At 44.0% G+C, this 21,349-nt stretch overlaps 1 protein-coding gene across 2 annotated transcripts in view; it reads left to right on the forward strand.

The window, feature by feature from the left end:
• The first annotated feature begins 771 nt into the window (after positions 1-771).
• The window catches only part of LOC119456989 (probable Bax inhibitor 1), a 30,532-nt gene continuing 9,954 nt past the window's right edge, over positions 772-21,349 (forward strand). For both annotated transcript variants that reach the window (XM_037718818.2, XM_037718825.2), the window contains exons 1-6: positions 772-929; positions 6,936-7,044; positions 7,995-8,115; positions 10,369-10,515; positions 16,800-16,879; positions 17,097-17,197. In XM_037718818.2, coding sequence (XP_037574746.1) covers positions 877-929; positions 6,936-7,044; positions 7,995-8,115; positions 10,369-10,515; positions 16,800-16,879; positions 17,097-17,197 — 611 coding nt within the window. In that variant the 5' untranslated portion in view covers positions 772-876. The remainder of the gene's footprint in view (positions 930-6,935; positions 7,045-7,994; positions 8,116-10,368; positions 10,516-16,799; positions 16,880-17,096; positions 17,198-21,349) is intronic.

Below are 21,349 nucleotides of genomic sequence, written 5' to 3' on the forward strand. Positions count from 1 at the left end.
AATTGTTTTCGGCCATCCGTGCCTTTCGCTAACGCAGTAGTATGGCATTAGAACAAATTTAGCGTTTTCGTTGCCTACTTATCTAAAGCGGAAACGTCTCAGTACGCCACAATTATGGCCTCTGAGATAACGGCACACCACGCGGAAATCTTGGAGGCAATGCAGAACGGTTTCACTTGCCTGGGGCAACGCGGATCGAGCCGTGGCCGTGCTACCAGTGCCGCTGCTATGTGGACACCACTAAGCCTACTGTGGTTACATGATTGAAATTGATAAACGGGTAAATTTCATTATAGAGCAAGGATGTGCCAGCATATAAATCAAATGATATTTTGAATGTTTGGCCCAATTTAATATTTTTGACAGAATGGAAAGTGTAGTGCTGTTCGGCGGAACACCAAGGAGGAAGGAAAGAAACACGAAATAAACTGTAAACATGCAATTCGTGGTTCGCCAGAGGAAACCATGGAGGAAACACAAGCGAGTAGTTGCGTCAGAGAAAGTGTTTACTCAGCACATCGAGCGTGGTGCTAAATACAAGTCTAAAAGGCCTGAGCCACTCTCTTGACATATCGGATAACACCCAGGATACCTGAGCACAGAACGAGTTAAATAACGAGTATTGAACGGGGCTCCCATTCGTATACACAATCACACAACGGCACTTGCAATCCAATGACATCCATGACGTCGCGGCGCTGTGGTGGCGCACGAGGTGATGACGCCAGCAACCGGGCGCACAAAAAACGTAAGCAAAAAATCCCTACGGTAGGGGCAGCACCGTCGCTCAACATCCTCAACCGCTGCGAATAGGCCGAGTGGGCTGACGTGTTGTTTAGTTTTCTGGCCTTGCGTCGTGCGGCTCGACTGGAGAAAATGGAGGCGACTTTCAACATGAATGCATTCGTCAACTCTTTCAACAACAGACTGTAAGTGTGCAAGCTCTGATTTTGCGAATATGTAAGGGCCATGCTTACGATCTTCTTTTTCGAGCATCGCTGACGTATCGAGTGTCGGCTATGAAGTGCAGTACATATATTCCGTAGTAGCTCGTTTATCAGCGACATTGTTTTTCCGCTGGGCGTTCGTCCGTTTTTTGTGGTGATGTTTGTCGCGCAGTGGTAGGTTGTGCTCCATTTCGACTCGCTACTTAAGAGTAGGTCGTGCTTGGGATTCGAGCGGCCATTTGCACCCCTCATAAACGTTGGGTTGCACCTCTTAACCGCAATTGTAGCCCTTGTCAGTAGGTCTAAAGATCACATCTGCATCTAGCTGTTCCGGCCTTGCAGTTCGTTCTGCCTCTTATCTTAGGGCGTTTTCTTTAATTTGCCTTCAGATAATCCTGATCATCGGGTAGATGGTTTGTGAGCGGCTTCGCAAGAACGCTACATTGGTCTTCTGAAGCGTGCTCGGCGTTCTCATCTTTCACTGTAATTGACATTTTGATCGCCTTAAAACCGTGTCGATAAATTTTACGCGCCAGCCTAGTGGGCAAACGATTAGATTCACGAGTTGAAAATTGGTATTTCCTCTAATGGCGGCGGAAAACACGAGCTGCAAGGTTGCTGCCTGCAAGGTCCCAGACTTTCCGGGAAATGGTACTTACGTTTGAAGGAAAGGCTTGTTCTCGAAATTTTGCAGGGAGAGTAGCCTTGACTAAAACGGCTAACTGTATTGCAGCTTAAAACATGCCTTGTCTGTGATGGTTCGGTTATTCGAAAACGCAGTGAAAGATGACGTTTATGGGCCATTATTAAACTTTTTGTTTGTTGCCGTTACATGTGCGTGACTAATAATCTTCAACTTGATTGTCATGGTAAGACGGTGTCCATTTTTAGTGTAGTCTGCAAGCGTCGTAAAACCGCTACTTTTAACTTTTTAAATGTAGGTTGGCAGCTGCATAAACCGTGATGGCCTTGTTTCTCGTTGAATTGGGACGAGGTCGTGCAGCAGAAGCATCAAAAATGGGCTGACGTAGATAGCCCTTCTAATTCTGGTACATTAACTGTTAACGTCACACAGCCCAGATAGTTTCTGTGCATCAGTTCTGTTCTCTCATTTTTTTTATTTATTTTTTTTGTTCAGACAATACTAGCAGCACCAGCGCTGCTACTTTTCTTAGTGCTGTAGCCATTAAGAAAGTCATGTGTTCCATCCAGCCTGAGCGAGTGGGCTGATATTGCTTATGCAGGATGCATAGAAGTGCAAATCTTACATAGTCTATATGGTTATTTTAAATATGCTCGCATGCTGTATTATTGGTGCATTATCGATTAAAACAAGGGTGGGGGGGGAGGGGCTGAATTACATTATTAGTCCCATTGTTGAAGGTGACATTCGACCTTGTTTTTCTTTTTGGATAGCTGTTGTGTAATTTAAAAATAGGTATCTCAGAAGTTGTGATACTTGAAAGCTGTGCACCTGGATCCACTGGGCAAGATTGCAGTAATATATAAATGTTGTGGGATATGGATGGCTTGCACTGACGTGGCTGCCATGGAGGCAAGCCACTAGCACAGTGAAAGGCTGCACATTGATGTGATCTGCTTCTTTTGGCCTATTCACTGCAGGCAGCACTGTGGAGCTTCTGAATGGTTGAGCAATATGGTGTCCGTGATTTCATGTGCAAGCAATCTATTTATTGTTCAATAGTGGGTGTGTCACTCAGGGAGGTTCATTTGGCCTTTACTACAAACTGCCAATCGTGATGTTATGGCTGCCGTGTTGTAGGACCACTAGCAAAGCAAATAGGTGTTTATCTTATACACTTGTCACCAACAACACTGACTTAAAACAGCAGCTAATTGATATAGCTAATTGTGCCACATACAGACTTAAAAAGAACAATGCGGAGCATATGTATGAACGTGACTTCTTTTCATCTCTGCCTAGCCAAAGAGTCTAGCACAGAGTTCAGGCATGAACATTCTGACTAACTCACTACTTCAAATTTAGGGGGATTACCGTGATCTGCCTACTGTAGTGGCTTTAAAGTGCCAAACCATATTTAGTTTTATCTGGACTGAAGAGTATATTTGGCCATGAGGTCAATCTGTGAACCCAGCAGTCACTATCACTTGCTTTGTCCACATTTGCATAAGCTTAAGCAATCCTGACAGCCTCAGCAGATGGGGTCAGCCAGTCACAAGTCTGTTGCATCATAAGAATATCATGACAACTGCTATCAAGTGTTCGCTACAGTGCGGAGTCCCAGAACCTCTCTGCAGGAAACCAAATTTTAATACCACACATTTAGTATTGTGGAGACACACGATCTGGATTTAACTTGCAGGACATGCATAATGTCAGTATATAATACTTCCTAGTGTGCCATAAAATTTTTGTTGAGTGAGTGCTTGTATTTGTCCTTTTCTTCCTGTGATGGAAAGGCCATCCAGAAGCTAACCAGGCATGGACCGTTTCCGGGATTGTAGCCAACCCAGAGATGACGAGTCTGATCAGAAAGTCAATGCTATAAACGTGATATCCATCTGCATTTTCCAGTAAAGAGAGAAGAAATACATTGAGATTCTATTGGAGGCAAGGACATACCGCAGTGCTACCTGCCGTCAGTGCCTGAATAATGTGCACAGTTGAATTTTTATTTATTTATTTAGCAATACTGTAAGCCTTTGCAGGCTCATAAAGGAGTGGGTCACAAGCAAAACAATACAAAACCTTGTGGGCCAAAACAGGAGAAAGCAATGAAATGCGGTAATTATTACAATGCAAATAAATAAGATGTAAACAGAACGAACAAATCAAAGAAAACAGTGCAAGGTAGATAATGCAGGCAAGGGGGAAGAGCTGCGAAAAGTGCAGATGTGGTGATGAAACAATCAAAACATAGTTGCACAGCACAACATTGTAGCAGAGCACTAAACAATTGCAAGCAGACATACTCATAGAAAAGTGCACATATTTTAGTTTCAAATTGTTTGATAGAGTTAACATTTGAAATTTCTTCTGGCAAATGGTTCCAGGCTTCAATTACAGTGGGAAGAAATGTATATTTAAATGTGTTGCAACGTACAGAACAATGCCTTATGCACTTATCATGATTTGTTCTTTCCGAATGTTGGAAAGGTGGCCTGATGTACTTTGTTTTGTCTATGTTTATGCGCCCGTGATAAAGAATGAAAACAAACTTCATGGCAGCAATACGCAGTCCTAATATTAGAGTCTGGATGTTTGCTTGTTCACTTAAAGCAGTGACACTGTCATACGGTGAGTATCTGCAATAAATAAAATGGAGTGCCATGTGCTGTATTCTATCTAGTTTATCAATGAGATAATCATTGAGTTTATCACTGATACGTGCCGAAGCATCTGCTTATTTTTCGACGTACGGCTGCAGAATTTCGGCTTGTTGTAATTTTAAAGTTTTGCACGCTGTACGAGAATATACGGTGTTTTTCCATGCTGATAAGGCTCAAATTTTGCTCTACGTACTATCGCAAAAATGGGAAGCACGGTAGCTCCTGCAGAAGCTCAACAGTTGTTAAACCCCGGTCACAAATTTTAAAGCACACATATACACATACAAATTAACAAGTTACATTTGCAGCAGTAAGGCTGTCGAATTTACATGAAGGGAGATATACAAGACGAATGCAGCAAGACATGTGCATGGCAAAGGGAACATATATCTTGTAAATCAACAGCCTTTAGTTGGTTTGAACATGTGAAGGTATCTTGTCGTAGATTTCTGAAATTTATGGGTAAATTATATTGTATTTTATTTTTTCATTTCTCGGTGACAACGTGCACACTGTATCGCGTCATTCGAATCAGTCAGGTCATTATCTTTCGGCGTATACGACCAGTAAATGTGGCTTCATTAACTGCATAATTTGAGGCTGCAAGTATCTTCCTAACTCAACTTGCCGGCAGTATCGTTGGTCCATAAATCTCTGTAGCAGCTTGTTTTATTGTCCATACAATGCAGAGCAGTCAGGATCAGCGCCAGCTTTTATTAGCCTGCAGGAGAAGCGTATTGTGCCACGTAGTCGAGTCTCATTCGCATGTGCCCCAGTGCACGATAACGTAGATCTCTTGCTGTAATTATCTATGTTTAGCATAGAAAATGCCAGAAGAGAACAAAAGAGAAAAAAAAATTCAAAACTACAAAGCGATGTGTGAATTGGTCATATTTTTTGTGCTATGAAATATACGTAATTTGTAATATACGTAAAAATTAGTCTTGTCGCTGCATTCTAAACGAACAATCTGACCAAAACAAGAACAAATCCTGACCTTGGCTGGGTATATTCTGCGATGAGCATATTAAAAATCTTTTACAAAACTCCTAGCAATCTTTTCTGTTCTGCTACGACATTCAATGCTATTCAACGACAATGGGCAAAGTTGTGAACAATCCCCCAAAGTAAAATAAACTTCCTGAATTGAGGGATAACATCGCCGTGGCAAATTAATGTCGCATGATGTTACTTTCTATGCAAGAACAATTGCAGTGCCGGTGCTGCCAGTGGTGCCCCTCGTGCCCAATACTTTTGCTGGCCAGAGTATCCAGCATTGAAGCTCAGTGGAATGAAGTTTCATGAAGTAGCTACTTCATGGTTGAAGTAAACGAAGGAAGGAGACACTGGGACAAGATCTTTCACTTTTCCTTACTGCTTTGTATGAAGGTCAAGAAAGTACAAGACATACTATTATGATGAAGACTTACTCTAAGTGAGAAGAAAAGCCAAGGAACAAGTTATACTTGTTATTCTCAGATAATCACACCTCAGCAGGAACAGTTTCTTTATAAGTGTGAATTCCACCATAAAGGTTGAAGCATGGATCTGTTTGCTTCAGAAAACTGCAAGAATTCAGTAAGTGGACTAAGGTCAAGTGAAACAAGTCACTGCAGTGCTGAAGTGACAGCCTTTGATCCCAGCTCATACCTTCCACCAGGACCATTTCCCAAACTGCACACTGCCCTCAGTGCAAAAGAACCTGTTGCTCCTTAGGGGCATTCAGGCTTTTGGCTGCTTCTTAACAGAAAGCCTGTGGCATAACTACAATTATATGCAGTGTGTGCTTGATATATATTATTTCACTGTTTTATCTGTACCTTAGGTTCTTGTTGACACGCACCTGCTGCAGCTGGGCTTTTGAGCACAGCAACATATTCTTGATTATTGCATCGTTCCATCTAGGAGAGTTTCTCGGACTGCTTGTATGCACTGCATCCTGGAACTTGCCACCTGGCTGGTTTTCCCTACAGCACAACTGGTTTTTCCCTTGCAGTGTTGGCTGCCGGGTCGACCCCCACACTGACATGCCATTTGCTGGTTTTCCAGTTCGCCCGAAATAGACACACAGCTGCATCGCAAGCGCTTTGTCAGGTGTTCATATACAGCAGACAACTGAATTGTTGCCAAGTGAATTCAGTCCCAATTTCTCACATTCCTGAATTCCTTAAAGCATATACGCATGTTGCTCTACCGTCTAGGCTTATGCATATTGCCGGATTGTTTGCAGTCTGGTAATTAACGTATGTTACAAAGGAAATCATGTGCAGCAATAATAGCATAAGGATTTTTGAAGTGTATGAAATTTTATATAAAGCTTGTTGATAAATTCCAGTCATGTAAAGTTGTGCTCCGCGTTTTATCACTTGATTTTTATTTGTTTGCATTTTTACAAACAATACTTATCACAAAAAGAACCCCCTTCACACATTCCCCCCCCCCCCCCCCTTTTGTTTTTGGTGCCAGTTTTTTTTTTTTTTTTTTCTTGGCAAAGGTGTCAACCCAGCTGGAACAATAGCCAGTGAGGTATTTTAATGGCGGGGAATTATTTACGCTGTGCTACAGTTGTGCTTTCTGAATGATCTACTATGTTACTCATAAGTATGATGCAGCTACTGTAATTAGTAAATTTCAGAGCTTTTGGGTAATCGTGTGCAACCTTGTTGTTATATTTAGGGAGAAGCCAGTACGTGACCATCTGAAGAATGTGTACAGCTGCCTGGCTATTTCTACCTTGGCAGCTGCAGCCGGTGGATATGTTCACCTGTTCACGGAAATCCTGCAGGCAAGGAACTTGTTAATTTTTGTTCTGCCTTGCTCTGTTTAAGCACATTATTACTGTAGTGCTTCAAAGCACCTTGAGAGAGAAACCTTTTTTCTCAGAATCCACTGCACTGAATCTGATAAGGCTTGTTGTATTTAAAAGCGAAAGTGGAAATCTAGTGACCATAGGAAGTAGATTTTTCATAAGGCCATCAATTAAAAAAAAAAAAAAAACACTGCAAAGTTGCATAAAAACTAAAGTACCAAGTTTTCAACTCGAACTCGGTAATAGATATTGATATCATAATTCCGTAAATCGTACCCGTTCAGACATGTAATGTGGACAGAATTGATGTATTGTGCACTGCTCTCAAGCATAGCACTAATTTGTGAGTAGGGCTTTTGCAAAACCATTTTCAGTATTTGAAGACTTTCACATAAACTCCGCTTTAAGTGCCCTAACAGATGCAGTTATACCTTTTTTGATGCAGTTATGGAGTTGTAAATGTGCTTCAATTTTTTAAGACATGCAGATTTGTCGCAATTTTTATTATGAGGTGCTAAATCAGTTTTGCTTCCTAGAGTTACTAGAATTTAAGCTTCTCTCAAGTGCAATAAATTTCATTTGAATCGGGGAAATATGAGTTGGCCCTGAGCTAATGCTTCCTCTTAATACCATTTTTCCTACCAAGGAGGTATCTTAAATGCTGAAACGTTAAGGTAGGATATTATTAGCAGGTAGCTAGGAGTGTGCATGACAAATGGCCTGGCCAAGCACTTATCACTTGTTGAATATTGTGAGTATTATGCAAGTGAGTCTATTCATATGAAGCAGTGGGGCCAGAGCCCTCCCTCCTCCTTTCCGGGAAGGGGGGAGGGGAGCATTTTCTCCCCCTTTGTGTGCACTTTTGAAGGGAAGTGAGGGAAGACCAAATGCATTCGATGAGAACCAGGGTCTACTTCTATTTCCAGGGCAACTTCCTGACGACCTTGCTGTCTCTTGGCCTCCTGATGGCGCTCTTTGCAGTCACAGACAATGGCAAGAACCAGCATGTGCGTCTGGCCATCCTCGTTGGCTTTGCCTTCACCACAGGTATGAAGGGCTTAATGTAAGAATTTCAAGTGGTATCTTTATCTGGTCATTTTCAGGCACTCCAGAGTGCTCTGAAATTTCCTGATTTCCCGATTTTTTTGATGTTCGTCTGGTTGAAATAAAGCACTCGCAATACGGTGAGCTGGTTCCATCCAAGCGATCAGCTTCAGTTAGAATATGATCAGCACCAAGATCTCTCCAAGCTATGGTCACGTGATATCAGCTTCCGTAGTGGTCATCGTGATTGTGTAACAACATGGCGACATCATCCGGATTGCCTGCTTTGATCCAAATTCACCCTTTATGCTTGCTCTGTGTTGTGACAGAAATAAATAAATGGTAAATAAGGGTTCACTTAGTCTTCTATTATGCAGTGAACATAAATATAAGCAACATATTGTCATTATTGAGATCAGCTGTTTGTTTTGACTTTGTTAGGCCTACAATGCTACAGAGCTGCAAAAGTGTTTTGATTTGTACCTGTCGGGTGGCCCCACGGCATTTAGCATTGGCCATGCATTGGCGATGTGGAGCTCTTTCAAAGCATAGTTTTGTGTAAGTGCACTTCTATACCCCGGTGTAGTGCGCAAAGATGGTATGCTTAAAAGTTGTTCTTGTGGCATGTCTGTCACGGCTTTACAGAGAGGCAGCATGTGCATATTACAGTAATGTGTACGACAACATTAAAACAATCTAATTGATTTGCACTTCTCTGTGTGCTGAACATTGTTTTTTTTTTGCCAAATGCCGAATATAAATGATGGTACCGTAGTCACACAAATCATGTAAGTTCACATCTTTGTTCCCGATGCCGTCACGTCTGAAGCGTGTTTGTCCGAGACACTGTGCCTGCAGCTTGGACCGAGACTGGCTGAGGATCTGGCTGTTCCAAAGCAGAAGACTAGTGTGAACAGCTGAAGATAAGCAGACATCTGTGTTAGCTGCTTAAGTATAGGCATAGAAATGTAGTATTAATTTGACTTAAAAGACTGTGCAGCTGACTAAGTTTAATCTTTCACACCTCACAACATACCAATCGGTGTGTTGAGACTCAAAATGCACTGTGAAGATTACAAGCCTCTTTATGTGCCTTGAGAACTGCTATCAGCACATACAGGTGTGGGTGTGCACAGAAGCAGGAGGCAGCAGGCTAGTCTGAGGCCTGCCTTGAAACTAGTTTTGTTTCTTTTGCTGCCTCTTCTTTGGACACCCACTGCAGTAGATGTGTGGTAGTTCAGTGGCTATGGGGCGCTGCTGAGCATTAGGTCACTGGTTCCATCCCGGCCGCAGTGGCTGCATTTGTATGTGGGCGAAATACAAGAATGCTCATGTACTTAAGGTTTAGGTGCACCAATCCCAGGTCATCAAAATTAATCCGGAGTCCCCCACTAAGGCGTGGCTCAATATCAGATCGTGGTTTTCTGTGCGTTGTCTCCCCTTGCGTCCTCTCTCATTACATGGCTCTTGTAACATATGGAATGCGAAGAAACTTAAGGGTGGAGCAGAAGAGAACATGTTTCGCAGAGCAAGAGGTGGCCAACTCTCTCACTGCTTAAGTAGGCCTAAACATGTTCAGCTTTTGGTTACTGTAAATGAAATTTTACTCGTGGCCTCTACAATACCTGCTCATTCGGCTCTCAAAGGTTAACAGTTTGCAGGCATTCAGTTTTGCTAAATGAAAGGACATGGGATGCCATAGAATGGAGTGTGGCTTACAGTGAAAGCTTTTCCTGGGACCAATTACATGCAGATTTCACGAGATTTGTAAAAATTGCAAACACTTTTTAAAAAATTCACTTGCTTAAAGCATTGGCAGAGAGCGGGTATGGTGTCCTGCTGCTGAGCATGATGTCGATAGTTTGAGCCCCAGCTGCAGTGTCCACATGCTGATGGGAGCAGAATGGAAGAATTATTGCATGCCGAGAGTCGGGTGCACAGTATGTAAATATTGCTGCTTCCTCTGCGCTTGAGACCTCAGCATCATGTTGAAATAAGCATTCACATTGAATTATTTTGAACTGGTATCGCTATAAGCCACTATAGATGTTTCTCATATGTTAGAGCAATTTGGGTTTTACATTGACTATTGAGTTAAAAGATAACCAGTAAAACAGAGGTGAGGCATACAAATTTCAATAATGATTTAATGGAAATGTATTTCTTGTTGTAGTATAAATTTCTGTATTCCTGTACTATTTATGTATGCACAGCCAGAACATCTCTCACACAGGCTTTTTCACCTCCTTTTTAAAGGTTTGGGCATGGGCCCCCTTCTGGATATTGTGGTATCTGTCGACCCATCTATCATCTCTACTGCATTTCTGGCTACATGTGCAGTCTTCACTTGCTTCTCTCTGAGTGCTTTGTACACTGACCATTGCCGTTGGATCTACATTGGCGGTAAGTGGACATTCAATCTTTTATTGCAGTAGCTTTGCTGTTAAAGGAGTGGTGACATGACATTTTCAACTTGTCATTTTTTTTGCGCTAAGTGAAAGTAAAAGCTCTCTAAACCCCCACAAAAAGAAAATGTGGCATGCATCAGAGCACCTTAAATACTTTACTATGCTACTAGTTTCTACAAACCAGTTTTGGAGGTCAATGCAACGTGACATCATGATACGCTACACATTGGCAAATTTGGCTGTGTCATGATGTCATGATAATGTTGATGAAGCCAGGTCTGGCATTTCAAGAGCAACTGTAGTGTCAAAGTGTCCTATAAGTGTTTCCCACCAACCTTAATAACCTTAATACTTTCCAAGTGTCATCCTTTTTGCAAGATGTGTGTGGTATAGTTCGTACAAATTTTTAAATATGTACACGTTGTCGTGGCTCCTTTATTTTTCACAGGAAGCAGTCATTGTGTCGTACTTTCTGCATTTCGTTCAGCTGCTATTTGAGCTTTTCCACAAGAGGCTATGCCACATACAGTTGATTCTCTAGTGTTGCAGGTTTTGTTGTGAAGAGCCAATGGCATGCATTATTTGAGATTGTCCCTTATGCTGTACTATGGCACTGCATTCATAGTAAGGTACTGAACGGCAGGTAATCAGCCACTGACTTCAAATGTTTTACTGAAACCACCTTTGAATATACCTTGGTCATTCCATATCAAGTGTACCAGGTGTTTGTCAGTCGCCACTCTCTCTTTCGAGAGAAGAAATTGTGGTGTTTTCACCTTACTGTGGGAACTACTACCTCGAGAGGTTTCTTTCTAAAAATAATTTTCAGATGCCTTTTCTAAAACACATTTTCTAAACCACCTTGTATATTGTATCTTATGGTGCGTACCAGACACCTAAAGTGCAAGAAGCATTCAGTTACGGTGCATTTTGATCAATAATACTTAAATGAAATGCTTGGTAAATAGCCGTGTAAAACAAGCTGGTTTAACATGCTTACTGATGTGCTGTGTAGTGAAGGCAAAGTAAAGGAAAGGTTTGTACACATTTGCGATTGAGTTACCAACAAACATACTGTACAATGCTCTATATATGCGATATTTTTACTTGGACCACTACATTGCATAATTGATATCACAATGGAATTAAAAAATGCTATTTTTTCCAACTTTGTCAAAATTTTTGCACAATGCTTAGGTTTTATTTATTTTCGAAGTAGTTTTCAAGCCAGTATACACACCTAAAAAGTTTGCAACGCGTCATTAGCATTATTTCTTGCAAAACGAGTAACTTTGTTTCTATAAAAGTTATGATTTGGTTGCAATAAAACTTAATGTAGTAGTCATGAGAAATTGGCATTTTCACATTGCAGAGAACAACTTTCACAGTAGTGGGTGAGAACAATAATTTTGTAGAAATTTTTCAGCACAATGTAGTTTCACTTCTGTCTGCAAAGTTCAAAGCGCTGTCATGACTGTAAAAGTTTTTCAAAATAAAATATATCAAGGTAGTACTTCTATAATTGAGGTGAAACCATGATTTCTTAAAAACGATCGTAGATGGTCCACTAAATGCTTGGTACACTTGTCTAACATGCACAGTCTTGGTAAAGGCACAGATTAGGAATCTCGTGTTTTACGGCAGTGTTTCTGCAACACTTCTTTGACAGAGTTGTGGAACACTTCTTTGACAGAGTTGTGGAACACTTCTTTGACAGAGTTGTGGAACACTTCTTTGACAGAGTTGTGGAACACTTCTTTGACAGAGTTGTGGAACACTTCTTTGACAGAGTTGTGGAACACTTCTTTGACAGAGTTGTGGAACACTTCTTGACAGAGTTTGTGGAACACTTCTTTGACAGAGTGTGGAACACTTCTTTGACAGAGTTGTGGAACACTTCTTTGACAGAGTTGTGGAACACTTCTTTGACAGAGTTGTGGAACACTTCTTTGACAGAGTTGTGGAACACTTCTTTGACAGAGTTGTGGAACACTTCTTTGACAGAGTTGTGGAACACTTCTTTGACAGAGTTGTGGAACACTCTTTGACAGAGTTGTGGAACACTTCTTTGACAGAGTTGTGGAACACTTCTTTGACAGAGTTGTGGAACACTTCTTTGACAGAGTTGTGGAACCTTCTTTGACAGAGTTGTGGAACACTTCTTTGACAGAGTTGTGGAACACTTCTTTGACCGAGTTGTGGCAACCATTCTTTGACAGAGTTTGTGGAACACTCTTTGACCAGAGTTGTTGGAAACACTCTTTTCGACAGCGTTGTGGAACACTTCTTTGACAGAGTTGTGGCACATTCTCTTTGACAGGAGTTGGTGGCAACACTTCTTTGACAGAGTTGTGGAACACTTTCTTTTGACAGAGTTGTGGAACCACTTTCTTTGACAGAGCTTGTGGAACACTTCTTTGACAGAGTTGTGGAACAATCTTGACAGAGTTGTGGAACACTCCTTTGACAGAGTGTGGAACACTCTCTTGACAGCGTTGTGGAACCACTCTTTGACAGAGTTGTGGAAACTTCTTTGACAGAGTGTGGAACACTTCTTTGACAGAGTTGTGGAACACTCTTTGACAGAGTTGTGGAACACTTCTTTGACAGAGTTGTGGAACACTTCTTTGACAGAGTTGTGGAAACACTTCTTGACAGAGTTGTGGAACACTTCTTTGACAGAGTTGTGGAACCATTTTTTGAGGGTGGGAACACTTCTTGACAGAGTTGTGGAAACACTTCTTTGACAGAGTTGTGGAACACTTCTGTGACAGAGTTGTGGAACACTTCTTTGACAGAGATTTGAATGCCTTGTGGACTAGCAGAGTTATTGGCAATCAAATACAGTGCAGTCCACTTATAACGATATCGAGAAGAAAACGAGAAATTCGATTGTTATAAGCGATCATTGCTATATCTGGACTGCCGAAAAAAAATGCCGAGTAAACCGTATTTTCCGGTCTATAAGTCGCACCTTTGTATAAGACGCACCACCCTCAAAACGGCAGTCTTTCCGGAAAAAAAACGTATATGACGCACCTGTTCGTTTGGTAAGCGATTTAACAAAAAAATCGCTGTTTCGCCCGAAAGGCGAAGCATCAATTGCGATAGCAAATTAGTAGAGAGCTATTCGGAGTAGGGATAGTAGTTTTATCGGCTGCATAAACTTGGACACATTCGCTTACTAACTGAATAAACAAGCGTGGTGTCAGCGTGCACAAGCAAACATGAATAGATCACACTGAATGACCGCAGACAACGACTGTGAAAACGCTGGCACCAAGCGCAGCCGCCGCAGCGGGTGAAGGTTCATGCGGTCTATCGCTTCAACGGAAACTGAGCGACGAATGCACAGCGCATAGAAAGTTCAGAGTCGTGTGGAGATAAGAGACAGTGCGGGCAACCGCCACAAGCGGGCAAAGTGCAAGCCCAGTTGTTGGCAAAGTAGAAGCTGCCCCTCCCTCCTACGCTGCCTTCCCGCTTTCTTGCTTTCGCGTTGGAGATTGAGTGGCCAGTTTTCCTTGCGCTCGGTTGCAAGATACGCCTTTGGTGCCTCAGCACAGCGTCACCCCGCCTCCCTCCGTTCCATACCCCCACGGCCTTTCGCGCGATGGTCGCGTTTGCTTTCCGCCGTGCGTTTGCTCTCCGTGATAGCGCGCGCTTCCACTCGCGCATACGGCGCGCGGCGAGGACGACGGCAGAAATCTGTTGAAGTATCCATATAATTGCTATCGCAATAAAAAACAATTAGTTACGTTTCACTCCATGAATGCGGGTAATGCGCAAGTGTATGGGTGCCATATATTTCCACTCCAGTCGGATTTCTGCCGTCGCGGTTGCCACGATGTTCTGTATAAAGTCCAACGGCAATAACATCGTCCTTGCGCGCCGTATGCTGTATGTGCAAGTGAAAGAGTACGACGGTGAGCCGAATTGCGCACAAGGGAGGAAAATGGGAAGGCAGCGTTGGAGGGAGGGAGGGGGGGACTTGTACTCTGGTAGCAACTGCGTAGTTTGCGCAGTGGCGCACGCTGTATCTTGACAGCAATCTGCAGATGCGACGTATTCGGGGTCGGCCGACTCGCGGTTGGCCTGCCGCCGCTTGTGTTGTTGATCCATCCTTCACGCATGGCGCTCGGGAACTTGATCACAAGAACGTACCCACCACCTCGATAGCGCGCACACAACCCGTAGAACCCGTTTCTTAAGTCAACCAGCGCGCTTCGCGTGGCCATAACATCGAATCTGATTTTGACGGCAGTTTTTCCGGAAAAAGAAAAACCGTACATAAGTCGACAAATTCAGAAAAACACCGCACTGCGTCTTTACACCGGAAAGTACAGTACCTTTGCAGTCCCGAAACCGAAATTACCACTTGCGATAAAAAATCGACGTTGTAGAAATTAGGCTGTGAAAAATAAGTTTATACCTTTAAATAGCGTCTCAAAGGTGCGCTGAAATAGAAATCTGCACTTGCGTTCGAGGAAGTTTCGGATTCACAACCACCGTGTGCATCGCGTCCATGAGCTGCGCGAACACAGGCGGCTATAATTTAGCGTGCATAAATTCAATGAGCGACTCGATCGTCGACATTCGACTTTGGTTGAACATTGGGGTCGGTGTCAAAGACGGGCCATTGTCAATCTTGTTGTCACTGCTGCTGCTGTCATCACCTCCATCGTACAATGCCGCCGTCTTTCGCGAGAACGATTGCCCCATCGGAGCCTTCATGATCGTGGCGCTCCCGGTTTTCATTGATATCATCGACTGTGCAAGCTTGTACTTCGAGTCTTGCAAAATTTGCCGTTTTGTCTCAAGCGGTGCACCTCCCGCTCATTCTGAGCTCGTCGAGAGAGAGCGCAGGCACCCCTCGCTTATCGCTTCCACCCCCCCCCCCCCCTTCCTCCTCCTCTTCCATGGCCGCTCGCACAACCACCAGTGACGCGGGCGTGAAGCAGCTGGTGCCATCTTATGCACGCTGCGCTAACTTGCGATGCTCACCGTTTCTTTCGCAATCGGAGCGCGGGCGTGATGCGCGGTAATGGCGGCAGGTACGAACTCACGTAGGCAAACTTCTTGCCCTGTCTCGGTTAGGGGCAACTTAGGAACGCCAACTTCGCGATTATTCTGTATCAATAACGCCACCCAGAAGCAAAATTTCAATCGTTACATCCTATATGCTGTCAATAACATAATGTTATATATGGGTTTTTTTTTCTCATAGCCCGAATGCATAAATTGACACTCTTATGTCGACTCATCGTTATAACCGATATATTGTTATGTGGTATTGTTATGTGGACTGCACTGTATTAACATTTCAGTCCCACCGCAGTGCTTCCAGAACACTGTGCATTCTAGGGACTATCGATGGCAAGTCATTGTCCCCAATGCTCCACCTGCTAGATGTTTACATGACGTGTGCTTTTTTATTGATAAGGCTGCCACCACTACCACTTCTGGTGCTAATGACTTGATAAACTCTGAGGTTCTCACTTGGTTTACGGTTCAGCTGGTATAGGTATACTCGAACCTCGTCATAACGAAATGGGATTTAACAAAATAATGAATGTAATGAAGTAAATGCAGTTTCCCGTGAAATTGCCATGAGATTCATGTATTTAAAATCTTGTTTTAACATAGTAAAATTTTAGTGGATATAATCAGATATTCATCTCCCAAGCCAAAATATGCACTGAGTATATCGCTTTCCACGGGGTTCAACGTTTCTTTGGTGTGGCAGATCAAAATTCTTGCATTGAATATGCCAATATGCATTGCATGCACAGTTCTTTCTTGCAGCTGTGTGCAGACAATGCGCAAGTGACTTGCATTTGCCATCGCGTCCAAGATCGAACGGCACGAGACACTGTGCACCATCCGTTCTAGTAGGCCATGGTATTGCCAACACACCTTTTGCCTCATCATCTAGCACTGATTGTGGTGGCTAATTGGCAGTAGCGTTCCATTCAGCTGTTGAGCATAAGGTCACCTGTTTGATTCCTGGCTGTAGCAGCCACATTTTGATGAAGGTGAAATGCAAGAGTGCTCATGTATTTTGGTTTAGGTGCACTTGGAAGAACCCTCGTTGGGTCAAAATGAATTCGGAGTTCTCTGCTATAGTGTTTCCCATGGCCCCGTTGTTGCTTTGGGACATCAAACCCTATTAATCAGTCAATCAAACAGTAGATCAGGAGCTATACCTTTGTACATTAAGGAAAGGTGGAAATCATTTTCCTGTTTGATGGCATAAAACTTTTTGGCTATTTCTTGTTTCAGGAACATTGATGTCAATCCTGTCAATCATGTCACTGTTCTCCCTGGTGAACCTGTTCATGGGCTCATTCTTCTTGTTTCAGGTATGCAGCTGCATTTTTCTAGTCATTAGTTTATTTTGAATATTGACAGGATTTGCTTTGTCACTGTGACATTGTCTTTATGCATTGCCCCTTTGTGCCATGCCTGTTGTAAAGAAGATGAACCAAAGCAAGACGGTTCTGTAGTAACTGTTGTGCCACAATATGATTGCCCTCTGTGCAGGCTCATTGTATGCTAATGGCTGTGAACTCCTTTCAGACCAACCTTTACCTTGGTGTGGCCCTCTTCTGTGGTTTCGTGCTCTATGACACCCAGCTCATCATCGAAAAGAGGAAGCGTGGCGAGCGTGACTACATTAGGTAAGTATACTAGTTTACCTTGCTTATAAAGTTGGACTACCTTATGGTAACCAAGCATGCTAAATTTCTAGAAAGAACAGTTCTTGCTTAATTTATGAATTCGTAGAATATTACCGTATTTACCTGATTGTAACGTAAGTTTTCATTATTTTTGTTTCTAGAGCTGAACCCTTGCATTACGTTCGAATAACAGCAAAATTGACCATTTTAAAACAGATACCCTAAAGCTATGATTTAGTTTTACGTTGGCAACTTTTCCTTGTACGAGACTCAATCCAGTCCGTAGACAAGTTGACCGAAGTCAAAACTTGTTTTTTGTAGGAACCAATGCCATTTTCGCAGTGCTTGTGACGGGTGTTACGGTTACGGCGCTGCAGTGCCAGTGGCCTTTTGTGCTTCGGCTCCGTTTATTCGTGACGTTATGGCCATGTAGCACATTCGGTACGGTGGCTGCTTCTTGTCAAGAGATTGGCAATTTTGATGGCTGAGGAAGTGGGAAACTCCGCCGTGACTCAGCAGCTCGACGTGAACGGATAGGGGGGGAGTGAGGCCTGTGTGCTCCAGTCTTAGCACCTTCTGCTGCCAGACGTCTGCCTACCAGTCGTGGTAGGCCTCCGCTACCTCCTGAGCCCACCTCAGGACTCGGTCCTGCAGGGTGGTATTGGAGCTGCGCAGGGCAGTCTCCCACAGCTCCTCACTACTAATTAATGGTTTGAGGTTGTGGGGGGGATATTTGATGGGGCATTTCCACATGATATGGGAGAGATCTGCTGTCTGGACAGGGCAGAAGCGACACTTGGATGTCGGGTATGTGTCGGGAAAGAATAAGTGCAAAGTGCGTGGGGTAAGAAAAGTGCGAGTTTGTAGTTGGTGCCACAAGAGGGATACGTTAGGCGTTGGTGTTTGTAATGTGTGCAAATTTCATTGAATGTGATGAGTGCGTCTTTATTGATCTGTTGTTGGGAGTCATTGGGTTTAGTTTTTCGGCGGGTGAGCGACTAGTAGAGAGTGCACGCCGCTACTGAAGTTCCGGATAGCAGTCTTCGAGTCGCTGATGATGACATCGCAATCAGGTAGCCCCGATGCGAGTGCAATGGCGGCCTCTTCTGCGTCACCCGCTGAGGTGGTCTTGACTGATGCTGAACGAACAGTGTTGCCCTGCTTGTCTACGACCGCTTGAGCATAACGATGTTTAGTGTTATAGGCTGCAGCGTCCACATAGTAGACTCCTTCCGCCTGTCCATAGCTGCGTTGTAGCGCATTGGTTCGAAGTTTCCGGCGTTCGACGTGAAATTCGGGGTGCACGTTTCTGGGTAGGGGTTGGATTGTGCTAAGCAAACCTTGGCCGTGTATGTTCGGAGGAAGTTGATGTCGCTTGTTCTCGTTGAGGGGTGGAGCGTAGTGAAGTTGTGTTTGGATCTCACGCCCAGCTTCAGTGATGGAGAGTCTGTGATATTGCGATGATAGAGGTGCTTCGCTTAATTCTTCATAAGTATTAATTGTGGCTGTGGCCATCACCATTTGTGTGGATGCTCTAATCGGAACACCAAGAGCGATTTTGTGTATCTTGCGGATCAAGCAGTTTACAGTAACCGCTTCCTTCCTAGAGAGTGAGAGATATGGTATAGTGCGAAGGTGATTTTGCTTAGCACAAAAGCTTGGATGAGCTGAATCAGTTCCTTCTCTCGAAGCCCTCCGTGTTTATTGGAGATCCTTCCTATGAGGCGTAGCGTGTTATCTACTGTTTTTTGTAGTGCTTGCAAGGTACGCTGATTTGCTCGGTTGCCTTGAAGGTGAAGTCCTAGCACCCTTATCCTGTCTACCTGGGGTATGGAGTGCCCTTCAACCGTGAGTTCGATATTCGGGGGTGATGTCCTGAAGCGTCTCGTGGGGGGCAGAAAGAGAAGCTCTGATTTGGTGTGGGAGCACCTAAGATTCAAGTCGTGACCTACTTGTTCGATCTGGTCAATGGCTGCTTGGAGGGTGTCTTGGATGTGCCCGTCTGAACCTCCGGTCATCCACAGCCTAATATCGTCCGCGTACAGTGTGAATCGGAGGTCGGGAATCTTCTTGAGAGTGAAAGCTAAAGGTCGCATAGCCAAATTGAAGAGGAGAGGGGAGAGTACTGCTCCTTGGGGCGTACCAGTGCTTCCTAAACGTATTTGACCTGATTTTTCGCTGCCTAATTGGAGCGTTGCAGTGCGCTTCGTGAGGAAGCTGCATATATAGTGGTAGATTCGCTCTCCACAGTTTATACTGTTACGTTCGCGTAGAATGGCCAAGTGGGACACATTATTGAAGGCTCCCTTGAGGTCGAGGCCGAGCAACGCTTTTGTGTCACGTGCATCACTCGGTTCAATAATGTCTTGTTTGAGCCTTAGCATGACATCTTGGCAAGAAAGAGACTTGCGAAATCCAGTCATTTCCGAGGGGAACAAGCGATTATCTTCGATGTATTTGGAGAGGCGTAGGTGCATTATGTGCTCCAAGATCTTTCCTATGCATGAGGTGAGAGAGATGGGATGGAAGTTATCAATGTGAATTGGCTTATTCGGCTTGGGAATGAAGATCACCTTGGCTGCTTTCCATTGTTGGGGTATCTCGCCCTCTTCGAGACAGTGGTTGTAATACTCGGTGAGTTTGCGTATGGATTGCTCATCGAGGTTGCGAAGCATCTTATTTGTCACAGAGTCTGGACCTGGTGCCGTGGTGGTTCGCACTTGGTTGAGGGCATGTCGAACCTCCACTTCTGTGATGGGGCTGGAAAGTTCCTCATTGGGTTCACCAGTATAGTCGGGCATGGGGATTTGCGTAGGAGGAGGCATATGTTTGGAAGCCAAGTTACTGAACATTGTCGGCAGGTCCGCTCTATGTTCGTGAAGCGGTTTATTGATTTGGTGGTTATTATGCGTCCTAGACGTGGTGGGGTCAAGCAGGTGCTGGAGCAATTGCCAGGTCTTTTTAGTGCTAAGATGACCATGTGCTCCTTCGCAAACCTGAGTCCATTGCTGTGCCGCCAATTTGATAGCGTATTGCTCAATCTGAGAGTCCAATTTGACGATTCTGATTCGGAGTTTCTGATTGTAACGGGCTGTTAGCCATTTCCTGAGTAAGGCTTGTTTCGCTTCCCACATGTGTAGGAGCTTCGAATCAATTGTAGCCAAGGGTGTATCTAACGGGAGTGATGGTATACGCCTCTACATCTGCTTGGGGGTAAAGCGTTTGCCCATTGCTCTATGTCGGTAATGTCTTCTTCGTTGGTGTTGGAGCGAGATTTTCTGAATTCCGTCCAATTGGTAAGCCTTAGTGGTTTCATGGCCAGTGGTCTGTGCTTGAAATTTACATGGAGTTCAAGGATGTAATGGTCGCTTCCTAAGTTGTTTTGGAGGTTTTGCCACGTCGCCTGAGTGATGTGGTGAGTTAGGGTGAGGTCGGGGGATGTATCCCTACTGACGCTATTTCCTAGCTGGGTAGAAAGAGTAAAGTCACTGTGGATGGTGAAACCTTGATTCTGTATGTGCTGCCACAGAGTTCTTCCCTTATGGGTAGATGCAGAGTGGCCCCACATTTGAAGGGGGGCATTGAAGTCGGCCATTACGACTAGCGGCTGTTAATTTATTGGCGTTAGCCTTGGCTTGAGCAAGCATGTGCTCAAAGCGGTGTTGTCGAGCATTGGGAAGGCTGCAAACATTCAACACGTATAGGGTGGGTTGTTTGAGGCTTTGAGGTAGAATTTCGATGAAATCGTGGGGGATGTCAGTACTGCTGAATGTACTGACATCCCCCACAACCCGACGCGGAGAAGGTTTGAGCAGTAACCGCTTTTCCTGTACCTCAGTCTGTCAAAGACGTCCGGAGTTTTGTGGGGCTCTGTTCTTATTACAGACGGCTCGTGAAAGATTTCGCAGCAATCGCTCGACCACTCACTGAACTTCTGAAGAAAGATGTGCCTTTTACGTGGGGTTCCCCTCAGGCTGCCGCATTTTCACGCCTTATCGCGATTCTCGCCAATCCACCGATCTTGGCCCACTTTGACCCATCCGCACCTCCAGAGGTCCGAACCGATGCCAGTGGTTATGGGATCGGCGCCGTCTTAGAGCAACGACAACATGGACACGACCGCGTTATAGCCTACGCTAGCCATCTCCTGTT

Source organism: Dermacentor silvarum, chromosome 1 (assembly GCF_013339745.2).
Source record: "Dermacentor silvarum isolate Dsil-2018 chromosome 1, BIME_Dsil_1.4, whole genome shotgun sequence".
In the NCBI taxonomy this organism is placed as follows: Eukaryota; Metazoa; Arthropoda; class Arachnida; order Ixodida; family Ixodidae; genus Dermacentor; species Dermacentor silvarum.